Source organism: Microcaecilia unicolor, chromosome 5, assembly GCF_901765095.1.
Source record: "Microcaecilia unicolor chromosome 5, aMicUni1.1, whole genome shotgun sequence".
NCBI classification, from domain to species: domain Eukaryota; kingdom Metazoa; phylum Chordata; class Amphibia; order Gymnophiona; family Siphonopidae; genus Microcaecilia; species Microcaecilia unicolor.
The window spans coordinates 118,765,369-118,779,630 of record NC_044035.1 but is presented as its reverse complement, the minus strand read 5'-3'; the positions used below and the strand labels follow the sequence as shown (position 1 = coordinate 118,779,630).

The window sequence follows — 14,262 nt, the reverse complement described above, 5'->3', positions numbered from 1 at the left end:
GTCAGGTCCTCCTATATCAATGACAATAAAGTATTTCTTCATAATATCTCCAGTGTTGGATTCGTCTGTTGGTCAGCCTCTACTTCTCCTTGCTTGGTCTTGCATAAAATGGGAACTACAGCAAAAGAAAACATGTTAATGGTGTTAGTGCATGCTAATGTGGTAACACATATTTGTAACTCTAGGATATGTCTTATCTCATATGGCTTTAGATGTAGACCCAGCAACAATGTAGTCATCTTTCTCTGGACTCTCTCTACCCCATCCATATTCTTCAGGGTATGACCTACAGAACTGGACACAGTATACTAGAGAAAGTCTCATTAATGATCTATATAGAAGCATTGCAGCAAAATGGTTTAGCAGGAGTGGTCTAGACTTAGGAAATGGCAAGTGGATCAAGTATTTTTACCATCCCTATAGAAACATTGAAAAATGAGTGCAGATAAGGACTATATGGCCTATTCAATCTGCCCAGCCATACCAAATACTAAGTTAAGGGTGTTCACTTGATGGAGCGTTTCATCTGGTAAATGTAATGGCAACTTCGCACAAGACAGTAGTATTTCTGAAGAGCAATTACCATGGGCACACTGACCCTTTTCTGTGTCATAGTGCTGTAGTTTCAGGCAAAGTTAAGATCAAGTAAAGCAGAAGACCAAATAAAGCTAAAGCTGTAAAATGTGAAATGGATGGCATGAAAACTGAGAGGAAAATCTGAAGGCCAAGGATTGTGATGATTTGAATAATTTTTGCCTTGCTATTAGCATGACAGGTCTCTGCAAAGAAGGCCTGTTATTCTTTTCTGAAATGTCGCCTTGCAAAATGATGCAACATGGAGCCTCCAAAGCTTCTGTACACAATACTCTATACATGACATTTTCTTTTAAGACCTGAGTTTTAAAGCCCTTTGAAAGATAAGTCCACGGTTCTGTTCTTTGAAGATTTTTATTGAATTATGAGACTATAATTATGCTTAAAGTTAAAGAGACTATAATTATACTCAAGAAAAGTTTTTTTAAAAAGCTAAAAAAATATTTTTGATAGGGAGAAGTTTTTTTGATCGATGAGTGGACCATTGTAAGGTATGTTATTCCACTGGTTCTCAGCGTTTATACCTCTATTGGGGTCTTTTTCCTCCATTGTCTTATATAAAGTGGGGACAGTTTTGTGAAACTAGTTCCTCATTCTTTTTGTGATTGGGGTTTTACATAACAGTACAAACCAAATGCTTTTCTACGCTTAACCTCTGGGGTAATTTTATAAAAACCCTTTTACAAGCATAAACGAATTTTGTGTATGGAAAAAGTTTATCTTCAAAATGTGTATCACAATCTTACCCTTCTGTTACTGTTCTCTGCTTAAACTACTTCTAACCCTTGTGATGTTCAGAAAAGTGTGTAGGCATCTTCTGGGGTGTGAAATGCAAGCTGAGTCGCAATTTATGCACATGGGGCCAGATTCTATATATGGCGCCTGAAAAATCTATGTGGTAAAAAAATTCACCTAAGCATATTCTGTAAAGTATGCATAAATTTTATAGTATAGATTTAAATTTCTGCACAGTATATAGACTATGCAGAGTGACTAAATTTGGTTGCATCCATTTAGGCCACGCTTTACCTGATGTAAATCCTGATGCCTAAATTAGGCACAGATTGGGAGTATTCTATAATAATGCACATAGATTTTAGAAACGCACTGCCCCTGCCACACACCATTTTCAACTATGCGACTTAGAATTTTGTGGACTTTTACAATGATCTATACATGTCTGAAAGTCCACTATCAACTGCAGTGGTAGATCAATTTCTTAGGAGATTACATGCTCCGCAACTTGATGATAAAGACAGGATGCATCTTAATGTAATAGCGCTAAAGCAGATGCAAAATAGAAAAACTCTAGGCTTGAATAGTTTTATGGTGGAATAATACAGAGCATTCCAAGAGTTATTATACCCCACCTGGCACACACATATTGTTTTATGTTAGACCAATGCCGGTTTTCAGGTACAATGAATGAATCTCTCATGGATGTGCTCCCTAAACCAGGTAGAGACCCACTTGAGGTTGCCAACTATAGGCCACTGTCTCTGATAAATGTGGATGCTAAAATATATGCTAAAATCCTTGCCCTATGACTGAGTAAATGAATTCATAAACTTATACACCCCTCACAAATTGGCTTTGTGGCTGGTAGGCACTCTCCTAATAAAGTTATGCTTCCAACTCCTTCAAGTGGCTAAAAAGTTAGAGATTCCCACTTTCTCAGTATCCTTTGGTGCCGAGAAGGCATTCAATGGAGTGGAATGGCCTTATATGTTGAAAATGCATGAATAGTTTGGGTTGGGAACAGGATTTTGCAGTTTGGTTTGGGCGCTGTATACAGTGCTCTGTGCATGGTCTATGTCAATAATTGTCTTTCATCACACTTTGGGCATGATTTATCCAGGCACATTGGCTGTCTAAAAATTACTCTGCCTAAAAATACCTGTGATATTCCACAATGTGCATACATTTAGCTGTATTTGAGAGATATATTGGAAACTAATGCATGTTAAGTTGGCTTTTTTAAAATATCTTTTTTAACACTTTAATTTTTTATTAAGTGATTTTGTTACAATTAGTATAAGAATAGTAGGAAATGTGTACAATTCATGACAGTTATTTAAATCTACTTGCATTGTTTCCCATGAAAAATCTACCCCCACAAAAAGCAGGTACAATCTATAACAACACTCTTAGAGTTTGGAAGTGCCTATGACCTGCCCATTCCACGCCCATGGCCATGCCCCCTTTTCAACTATACAACTTAGAATGTACACACAGCACATTATAGAATACGCTTAGACAGTTTACATAAATTTTAATTAGTGCCAATTATCAATAATTGCTTGTTAATTGGCAATTAGCGCTGATTGGCTTGTTATGCACATTTTTAAAGAATATGGTTTGATTAACACATGGGTGTTAATAAAGGGGGTTAACCCTTTATTGCAACCCTCAGGTACAAACTCACATTGCGAGCTCTCTAGGGACATAAAAATACCTACTATACCTCAATATACACTGCTTCAATAGGCAGTATAGTAAAAATAATTTTCTAGCAGTGTACATGTAAGCATTATTTCTTCTTACAAACACCAGTCTGTTGGATATCCTGCTGCAGTATTATCTTTGACTTTATTGGCTTAAATACATATTTCTCATTTACTGTACTAAAGCACAATTTGGAAATGTGGCATACCTACTATAAACAGCAGATGTTGAGACATTTGATCCTGGATGCTATTTAGTTCAAGTATACTGTCTACTTCTGAAGATTAATCATTCATTGGATGGCTGAAGACATTCATCTGTTTGCTGTTTGCAACACTGGCCACACAAGGGGGAATGGAATTCAGAACAAAGCACCTTATAGTTAATTTGATGTATGTTAATTGTATCATGTCATCTTTTGCAGACCCTAAAGCACTGTTCTAGGACAGGTCATGAACATGTTTAATACCGAATATCTATTCAGATTTTTATTAACATCTCCTCTACCCTTTCTATTCTGTCTTCTAGGTGGAAAACTCTGGGGACCCATGGGAGAACTTCAAAAATAACCAAGCCCTAACATACTGGGAATGTGTTTATTTATTAATGGTTACTATGTCCACTGTTGGTTATGGAGATGTTTATGCAAAAACAACTCTAGGCCGTCTGTTCATGGTCTTCTTCATCCTCGGGGGTTTGGTAAAATATTCTATTTTGCTTGTAATATCTTATTTATTGTGAAAATTTATATTTGTTATTTTAATTGCAAAATATAGTAGAATGATAATTGAATACATTATTGCAAAAATGCACAAAATTGAATTAAACAAAAATTTCATCTTGTTCTTAAATACAAGAAAAATATAGAGGGACAATTTTGATATGATGGCCAAAGCTAATTTTGGTCATTTTGCAAAAGACATCCAAAAGTCCAATGCCAAACATTTTCAAACCAGAAAAATGTCTAGCTTGTTGGTTTGAAAATCACCCAATTTTAGACATTTTTGTGCTCAGTGTGTCTTTCTTTAAGGGCCATTTTCAAACAATAAAACATCCAAGGTAAAAATGTACAAAAAATCCATTGGGATGTCTGGGGGCCAGAAGTCTTAGTAGACTGACAACACAGACATCCCAGCAGAGCAGTGGAGCAGCCTAGGGGGCACTGCAGTGAACTTCACATAAATGATCCCAGGTACACATCAAGTCATAATGTCCTTATATTGTATGGTAAGCCTTCCAGGAATAGGAAAAAAATCTACTGTAGCCATCTTGAGACCACAATCACCCTTATGCCTGCAGGTTTCTAGCTGAAACTTGGATTTTTTTCAGATGAAGATCCAGTTCTCAACAAACGATCATAAGGACCCCATAATTTTAGATCTATGCCCCCCAGGCTACAAAATCACTCACTGGACAAGAAAAGGAAAAAGAGGAGGAGGCATAGCACTAATCTATAGATCCCACTTCACCGTAACAACAACAGCTGAGTCTATAACATCACAACTTCAAATCGCCTCAGTTAGAATCCACAGTACTACCTTGCTTGACCACCTAAACGTTGTCTTTTTTTTAAAATTTGTTTATTTATTATTTTAGTGATAATACAAAGAATACATCTTTGAAAAGATACACCAGATATAAACACAAATACACTAAAGAATATAATATACATAGAAAACATCTCTACCATCTGGTAACAACAGTCCACCAAAAAGAGAAGGAGTGGGATTCAAGATTAATTAAACCAAAGAAAGTTTGGTACTATTAACTTAAAGTTTAAGGAAAAACAAGCAGTGGTACTCCTTAATTTACAGAACCATAAACCAGAGATGGAATTAGCATTGGTTTTTCTTCATATCAAGGAAAGACCTAAACGTTGTCTTGTTTTATAGACCACCAGGTAACTGGCAAGAATGCCAACCACACTTCATGGATTTCATATTGAATACCTGTGTATCTAACTCCAATCTACTTATAGGGGACATAAACCTACACCTAGAAGACCCTAACGCAACCAATGCATGTGAATGCAAGGATATCCTCCAACTATGGGACCTTAACTGGCTTAATATGCATGCAACCCATGTTAAAGGATACACACTCAACCTCATCACACACAAACTGTCCTCAGACTTAAACTTAATACTAACAAATACAAAATGGACAGACATACCATGGTCAGACCACCACAAACTAAACCTATCCCTACAATGGCGAAAAAAAGGCTCATACCACAAGCAAAAATGCAAAACCTACACCACGAGAGGCCAAATTGACCCTGTAACATTCTGGAAATAGATCTACAAGAATGAATGGATAGCACAAACAGACTCCAAACATTACCTCTAGATTGGGACAACAGATGCAGAAGCATATTAGACAAAATAGCACCATTACAAACAAGAACCTCACGAAGACACACCTGAATACCATGGTTTAACGAAGAACTGAAAAAATTAAAAACACAAGCTAGAAGACTTGAATGAGCATGGAAAAAAATGAAAGATGAACACACTTAACACATGGAAACAAATGCAAAGAAAATACAAATATGCAATAAGACAAACCAAAAGGTCATACTACAAAACCAAAAATAGGGCCAGACTACAAAGACACACACAAACATTTCCAACTCATGAACAAACTACTAGACACCACACCGGTTACTACAACCAACACAGACACCCCATCAGCAGACAACCTTGCTAAATACTTCAATGAGAAAATTATAAAACTACTATTCACGTTACCACTCAACACCACAGACCACGAAAAATTCATTGACTGTCTGGACCCAATCCCCGATCAATATCCAGCTGACCGAATCTGGACAAAGTTCGATCTACTGACCGACGAAACCGTCACCCAAGCAATCAACAAGTTCACCAAATTCCACTGCAAACTGGACATATGTCCCAACAGCCTAATAAAATCCGTCCCTCAACGCTTCATAACAGACCTCACGTCTCACCTAAACTACATGTTACAACATGGACTCTTCCCTAAGGACAAAGGAAACATACTACTCACCCCAATACCTAAAGATTAAAAGAAAAAAGCAAATGACATAACCAACTACCGCCCGGTAGCATCCATCCCTCTGGCAGTCAAACTAATGGAAAGTATGGTAACCAAGCAACTTACCGATTACTTAAACAAATTCTCAATACTACATGAATCACAATCAGGATTTCGATCCAACCACAGCACCGAAACAGTACTAATCACTCTCCTAACCAAATTCAAACAAACAATTGCAACTGGCAATAGTGTACTTCTACAATTCGACATGTTCAGCGCCTTCGACATGGTTAGCCATAAAATACTATTGAACATCCTAGAATACTTTGGGATTGGAGGAAGCATACTTAGATGGATCAATGGCTTCCTAACCGCAAGAGCATACCAAGTGATATCAAATTCGAATACATCATCACCATGGAAACCAAAATGCAGAGTACCCCAAGGATCACCTGTCAGGTTCTCAGGTTCAGAGCCCACGGGGCTGGGCTCTGGAGCAAATGTGAGCCCTTGGGCTGCTGACGAGGAGCAGGCAAAACCCACCAACCAACGCTGGGCAAGCACACCGGCACCAGCAGGGACTGCAGGCACCACCCAGCGAGCCAGAACACACGGACTGGAATCCCCCGGACTGGGGGACACAGGACTGGAACACTGGACTGGAACACTGGAATCCCCCGGACTGGAGGACACTGGACTGGAACACTGGACTGGAGCACCCTGGACTGGTCCATACAGCTTCACCTGCACTTAGCCACTGCCCCCCCCCCCCCAAGGGTTGAGCCCCTAGGTTCGAGTAGCCGGCAGGACTTACTGGATGACACCGGATGACACAGGGACCAGGACTGGAAGCAGAAGTACTCCTAAATCCTAAACTGACCTAAGTGCTCCCAAGCCCTAAACCAGCAGAAGTGTTCCTCACAGTAAACTAACAAAAGGACTTCCTAAGCCCTATACTAACAGGAGTGCCCCTAGGCACTGACCTAACAGGAGTGCTTCTCACAGCACCAAAAGGAAAAGCAGGGGAGCCACAAGGAAGAACAGGGAAGCTAAACACATAAGCCAAAAGTGCTTCCAAAGCACCAGACCCAACCGTGCTTCTAAAGCACCAAACACAGCAGAGCTTTCAAAGCCCTAGACACAGAAAGGGAAGCAGGGGAGCCACAAGGAAACAAGCAGGGAAGCTAAACACGAATCCAAGTGCACACTGCACTAACACTAACCTGGACCTTTAGCAAAAGCAAGCAGGGAAACTAGACACAAAGTCAAAAGTGCACACTGCACCACCCTACCTAAAGCAAACGTTGCAAAGGCCCCGAAGGGAAGAACACCACTTCCTTATCAAGGCCCTTCCAGATGATGTCACACTCCCTAGACCCAGGCATACAGCACACTGAAACCCAGAGAGGCCCAACCCACACCAATGCAGCACCGTGAAGCATTTGAAGCCTATACACCCAAAGAGAGGTAGAGCGAACTCAGTCCACACCCACAGCTGCAGTGTAGTGAAACAATTAGCCCCATGCTGGCAGCAGCCAGCACAGAGAGAGAGAGAGAGAGCTAGCTCAGACAGGACAGATAGAAGAAACGGAAGCCAACTAAGAAGCTGACCACCAGGAAAAAGGTAAGTTTGAGAGGGGTTCTGACCACGATCATAACATCACCGCTCTCACCAACCCTTTTCAACCTAATGATAATACCCCTAGCCAAATCACTATCCAACCAAGGCCTCAATCCTTACATCTATGCAGACGATGTCACGATCTACATCCCGTTCAAACATGATATAACAGAAATCACAAATGAAATCAAACACAGCCTCCAAATAATGAATTCATGGGCAGATGCATTCCAACTAAAGCTCAACACAGAAAAAACACAATGTCTCATCCTCTCCTCACAATATAACACGAACAAACCCACCACTATAAACACCCCAGATTACACCCTTCCTGTTTCGGACAGCCTGAAAATTCTCAGAGTAACAATTGACCGAAATCTCACACTAGAAAGCCATGTAAAAAATACAACAAAGAAAATGTTCCATTCAATGTGGAAACTCAAAAGAGTAAAACCTTTCTTCCCAAGGAAAATATTCCGCCGCCTGGTACAATCAATGGTGCTAAGACACCTAGATTACTGCAATGCCATCTATGCCGGATGCAAAGAACAAATCATTACAAAACTCCAAACTGCCCAAAACATAGCAGCCAGACTCATATTTGGAAAGGCGAAATACGAAAGCGCCAGACCCCTAAGAGAAAAACTACACTGGCTCCCACTAAAAGAATGAATTGCGTTCAAAATTTGCACCCTGGTCCATAAAATCATTCACAGCGAGGCTCCGGCCTATATGTCAGACCTCATAGACTTACCAACCAGGAGCACAAAAAGGTCAGCACGCACACTCTTGAATCTCCACTACCTCAGTTGCAAAGGACTTAAATATGACTCAACATATGCATCCAGCTTCTCCTACATAAGCACACAACTATGGAAGGCACTACCAAACGTCATAAAAACAATGCACAGCCTAACAATCTTCTGAAAATTACTAAAACTCAACCTGTTCAAAAACACATACCACAATGATCCATCCTAAATACTAGACAACGAAACTCTACCAAAACCAGACAAAACCGAACTCTCTACACTTGACTGCTCCATTTACTCTGTTAATAATGAACGTTAACGCACTACCACTTTATTTCTCATGCCGGAAATGAACTTTTCTATACTTGACTGCCTAACCTACTCTATAATTCACTCCATCATTTATGAACTTTAATGCAATACCACTTTCTACTTCTCATTCCAGAAATGGCGATCGCCATTACGGCATAATGTAAGCCACATTGAGCCTGCAAATAGGTGGGAAAATGTGGGATACAAATGCAACAAATAAATACATAAATAAATAAATTATGCCCTTTAGGTTACAAGATTGCTACATTGTACAGAAAAGGGAAAAGAGGAGCAGTTTAGTGATAATTTATAAGTTTTTAAAATTTATATATATAACTGATTTTATTAATGTACTGAAACTTGAAATTTTCTTCTATCAATTTATAGATAATTCCTTTGATGGTAAACTAGGTTGTATTTTATTCTACTGTCTGCCTGGTAAATGGCCTCAGATGCAAGATCTTTTTTTATGATTATATCATGAAAATTACTCTTCAACTGAGGAATAATATGCTGTTAGTGCATATTAATATACATTTAGAGCAGCACTCAGAATCTAAAGTAAAAAATCTTGTTTCTTTTCTTAACCAATCTAGATTATCATTTATTACCAACTCAAATTACTCATCAACTAGATCTAATTTCCTACTTTATAAACTATCGGTTTCAGACATACAATGGTCTCCATCTCTCTGATCTGACCATTATCTTCTTCAGTTTAAGTTAAATTGGCAACATACTTCCGCTCAGTAGTTTATACTAGAAAGAAGTTAGAAGGTCCCCAATTTTGGGAAGAATATAGCGTTCAAGATTCAAATTAAGATCTATTGCCTTTACTAATAACTGGAATAATTATGGGGAAGAACTTTTTATATAAATTAGCCCCTAAACAAAAGAAAATTAAAAGAACTAAAGCTACTAATAACTGGTATACTCCTGAACTACTGCTTTTGAAACAATCCTGCCGTAAACTAGAAAGACATTGGAGAAAAAACAATGATACCCAAATTAGGCTTCAATGGCAAAAAATGCTTTAATTGACTAGGAAGTCATTTTATTCTAACCTGATAGGTATTGAAAATGTTGATTCAAAAAAAGCAAATATGTACTATTTTAATTTCCCAACTCCCAGTGGTAAGAAATCTATACGACTATTAGAGTATTCTTTTGCTTTTCAAGCAGCAAAACTATGGAGAGAAGTACATATTCAACTTAGATGTATTTCCAATTATAGACTATATATGGGTTCAGTAGGTATTTTGTGGGTTTTGGGCGCTCACACTTTCCACCACAAGTGTACCAGTTAGAATGGGATACGGGCCTGGGTCCCCTTCTCCACAGTCCACTGCACCAATGACTAGGCTACTCCAGAGACCTGCTTGGTTCTCTATGAGGAATGGCCATTATATCTGCAGCTGTCATAGAGTCTGGTATGTACTGTCACTTTCACCTCTTAGGAGGGTGGGAGAGGGTCAATAACCACTGGGGAATTAAGGGGGGGGGGGTCATTCCTTTATGCCTCCAGTAGTCATTTGGTCACTTTGGGCACCTTTTTAGCACTTAGTCGTTATTGAAACAGGTCTAGCCAGAAACATCATATTTTTTGCTCTGGATGTTTTTTACAATGTTCTATTATTGCAGAAAAACATCCAAATCATAAGCTAGCCCTAGTCCCACCCAAAACGTGCCTCCAAAATGCCACCCTGAGATTTTGACAAACTGTATAGAAACACATCTTTAAAATGAGTTTGAAAAATAGTGCTTTGGATGTTTTTGCAGAAAAATGACCATTTGTCTCTTTGTGCCATTTTTGGATGCTTTTCTGTTTTGAAAATGAACCCCATAACATTACTCTTTATTTTACCTTTAATAGGAACAACCATAAGCATAGCAAATGAGTGCAGAAAATGTATCTTTCTTTCTCATGTAAAATATTATTTATAAACCATTGTAGATTGTTTGATGCTATTTGATAATCTTAAAAGCGGTTTCCAGAGCTCTTTCATCCATCCCAAGTCCCTTCCCAGAAAATCCAACAAATACAGTAGCTTGTGACTTTGCAAAAGAGCATTTTGCATAAATGAGAGGATTTGAGTTAAACCTGTTTAATGCATTGTTAATGGTGTACCCTTTTTGTTTCATAGCTGAATCGTTAACATGGGAAATGTGAATTTAGTTCTGCATTTTGTATTTAACTTCAACATTTGTTCACTTGGATTGGCATCATTGAGTTATGTATTTTTCTTTCAAAGTATCAGGGGCTAGAGTTACTAAAGTGTGTTATTGGTCCTGGTTTTATTCCTATTCCAGCTCCAGTAAAAGACCAGCAATTATTTTGAGATAGAATTAGATAGTTATAAAGTTGGTTGGACTGAATGAATTCCAGAAATGCTTTGATACTTTCTTGCTTCTGATTATCCAGCATCTCATAAGAACATTAAAAAGATATGCTAAGTCATACCAAGTCCATTAAGCCCAACATCCTATCTCTGACAGTGGCCAGCTGCCCCTCAAGTTCTACATTCCAAAAGTAGATCTCTTTCTCATAGCTCATTTCCAGGGATGAGCAATGGCTCTCTCAAGTCTAGCAGGCTAATAATTTTTTATGGAGTTTTCTTCCAATAACTTATCTAGAATTATTTTGAACCCTGTAGTCACGTTGACCAAATTCTCTGGATTCTACAGCTTAATTATGTGCTGTGTGTGAAAAAAAATTCTATGATTTGCTTTCATTCTGCATGTCATTAGTTTTATGCAGTGGCATTAGCATGGGAAGCCTTGGGGGCCTCCCCCCCCAATTTGGATTCGGGCCATCAAAGTCTGCTGGTTTGGCTGGCAAGGGTCCCCAACTCTGCCAGCAGAAGCTTTCCTGCAGCGATATTCACCACTGCGCTGCCTGCCCTACTTCCCCGTCCCATGTGCGCATGCTGGTTTTTAGTGAAATTGAGCATGTGTGAGCTTCATGTATGCTCAATTTCACTAAAACCAGCATGCACACTGGAGCAGGAAATCAGGGCAGGCAGCACAGCACCGAATATCACCACAGGAAGTCTTCTGCTGGCAGGGCTTGGGGACCCCCACCAGCCCAGGTATGTGGGGTTGCGGCAAGGGGGGTGGAAAGCAACAGGGAGGTGGGGCAAAATGGGCACAGCCCCCCCAGTCGAGGTTTGGCTATGCCTCTGGTTTCATGGCATGTTCTCTTGTTTTTGCTATGTAACCATTCCACCCCACTCATTTTTATAAATTTGATCACATTTCTTCTCAATCCATATGAACATAAGAGTAGCCATACTGTGTCAGACCAATTGTCCATCTAGCTCAGTATCCTGTTTTCCAACCAGTAGCCAGCTGAACACTGGTCCTCCTATCCTTATTGTGTCTAGTAGGTACGGCAATGCATCATGGTCCACCATGTCAAACGCGATGGACGTGTCGAATTGTAGGACCAGGACTGATCTGCCCTTGCTGAGCTCTTTTTTCACATCACTCACAAGTGATATCGATACTGATTTGGTGCTGTGCTGTGGTCTAAATCCTGATTGTGATTTTTGAGCACCGAGAAAAGGGATAGATATTCCATCAGTTGCTGTGAGACCACTCCTTCCATAATTTAGACCAGAAGGGGAATGGAAGCCACCAGTCTGTAGTTGGTTGCATCATTTTTCTTGTTTATGGTGTTCTTGAGGAGTGAGGTGAGTATGATACTTCCTTTGATACTTGAGAAGTATTCACTAGTAAGCATGCAGGTTAGTTGATCTGTCAATGCGTCTGTGAACCATGTGGGTGCATCCCTCATTAGGGTGTTTGGACATTTGTCTAGGATACAGTGAGATTTTGTGTATTTGTGTAATAGGGTGCTTATCTCTTCAAGTGTGGGTGCTTTCAAGGCAGACCACGTATGGGTTCAGATTCTGTATTTAGTGTGGCCATGTACTAATCAACTTGGGTCTTTGGTATTGGTAGGTCAGATCTGATTTTGCTAAACTTTTGTTCAATGTATGTGGCTAGGAAAATCACTGAGGGGGGCCTTCATTTAATGATATGGTATGTTCTGTTTCTAGTAGCCTGGACACTAGGTTGTAAAGTTTTTTGGTATTTAGCTGGCTTGTGCCGACGTATCACTCATATTGGTTTCTTTTAGCCTGTAGGATGAGGCCATTGTAAGCTCTCACTGCCTTTCTCCAGGTTGTCTTGTTGTCTCTCATGTGATATTTGCTCCATCTCTTCTCTGATTTCATGCATAGCCTCTTGGCTTTTAAAATCTCTTGATTATCCAAGGTGAGGGTCTAGAATTGGTCTTCCTTTTGCATCTCTCAGGTGTTATCATGTCCAGAATTAGCCTACTGCTGGAATCCCAGGATGTCATGAAGTTTTCTGATTTTGCATCTAGTACCTCGTTTATTGCCATGTTCCGGAATTCTTCTGCAATTATCTTTCCCCTGGAGTGAATTTCTGATGTTTTGTTTCTTGACGCTCCTCAGTGTAGGGTGAAGATCAGTTTGTAGTGGTCTGACCAAGGAACGGGTGTCCAGTAACTCTCCGCTATGCCAAAAATGCTTTGATCTGAGAACCTATGAGCGAATAGATCCAATAGGTAACCCTTATTGTGGGAGTACATGGCTTTGGGTTGCTTAAATTCCCCTGAATCCAGGAAGTCCATTACTTCTTTTATTGTGTTCATCCTGGTTGAGAAGAATGTTGAAGTCACTTATGATTAAGTTCGCGTGAGACACGCATACATTGGAAATGTACCTCTTGCAATATGCCTTGCAGTTGGTGGAAAAGATACAGCAAAGTTGCCCTGGTATGTTGTGTCCCTGATAGTGCATGCGGTGATTTCTAGGAAGGGTGTTATATGCTCTGAGATTAGGTTCAGATTTAAAAAGGATCTATAGATAATCACTACCCCTCCCCCCCCTTTTTTTTTGCGTTTCGTGTCAGGTAGACCATTTTATAGCCAAGTAGGCATAGATCATTCACTGCTGGGTTGTTTTACTATATTACCATATCTCAATTATGAAGGCTAGGCCTAAGTGATCCTCTTCTATCCAAGACTTCAGGAGCTCTTTTTTATTTATTACCAAGTGAGCGTTTATATTGTTAGACTTGCTGCCCACATTCTCCACGAATTAATATGTTACAAGAAATTCTACCCACTTCTCCAGCAATTAATATGTTGGAAGAAATGAGTTATTTTGGGGAAAATAGCTCGAGAGCAACTCGCTACTGTTTATAATTTAAGAGCAAGCGCTGTATTTATAAGTTTTAGGATATTAATTTCTCCACCAATCACCAAAGGTGATAATTGCAATAAATTAAATATATTAAGTATATATATATTCAGAACACAAAGAGACCATATTTTTAGCTTCAAAAAGATTGATTTAATATACAATTGCACACGAGAGGTAGGTATTAAGAGGAATCTTTACAGGTAATCTGTGCATAAAAATAGAACAAAGTAGCAGCTAGATCAACTTACAAGTCCTTGTTACAAGCATGCTGTGGTCCAGCTGA

General features: G+C 39.4%; 1 protein-coding gene across 1 annotated transcript in view; it reads left to right on the top strand.

The window, feature by feature from the left end:
• The window catches only part of KCNMA1 (potassium calcium-activated channel subfamily M alpha 1), a 1,310,561-nt gene that overhangs the window by 798,418 nt on the left and 497,881 nt on the right, over positions 1 to 14,262 (top strand). Inside the window, exon 8 of the mRNA XM_030203235.1 lies at positions 3,568 to 3,738. Coding sequence (XP_030059095.1) covers positions 3,568 to 3,738 — 171 coding nt within the window. The remainder of the gene's footprint in view (positions 1 to 3,567; positions 3,739 to 14,262) is intronic.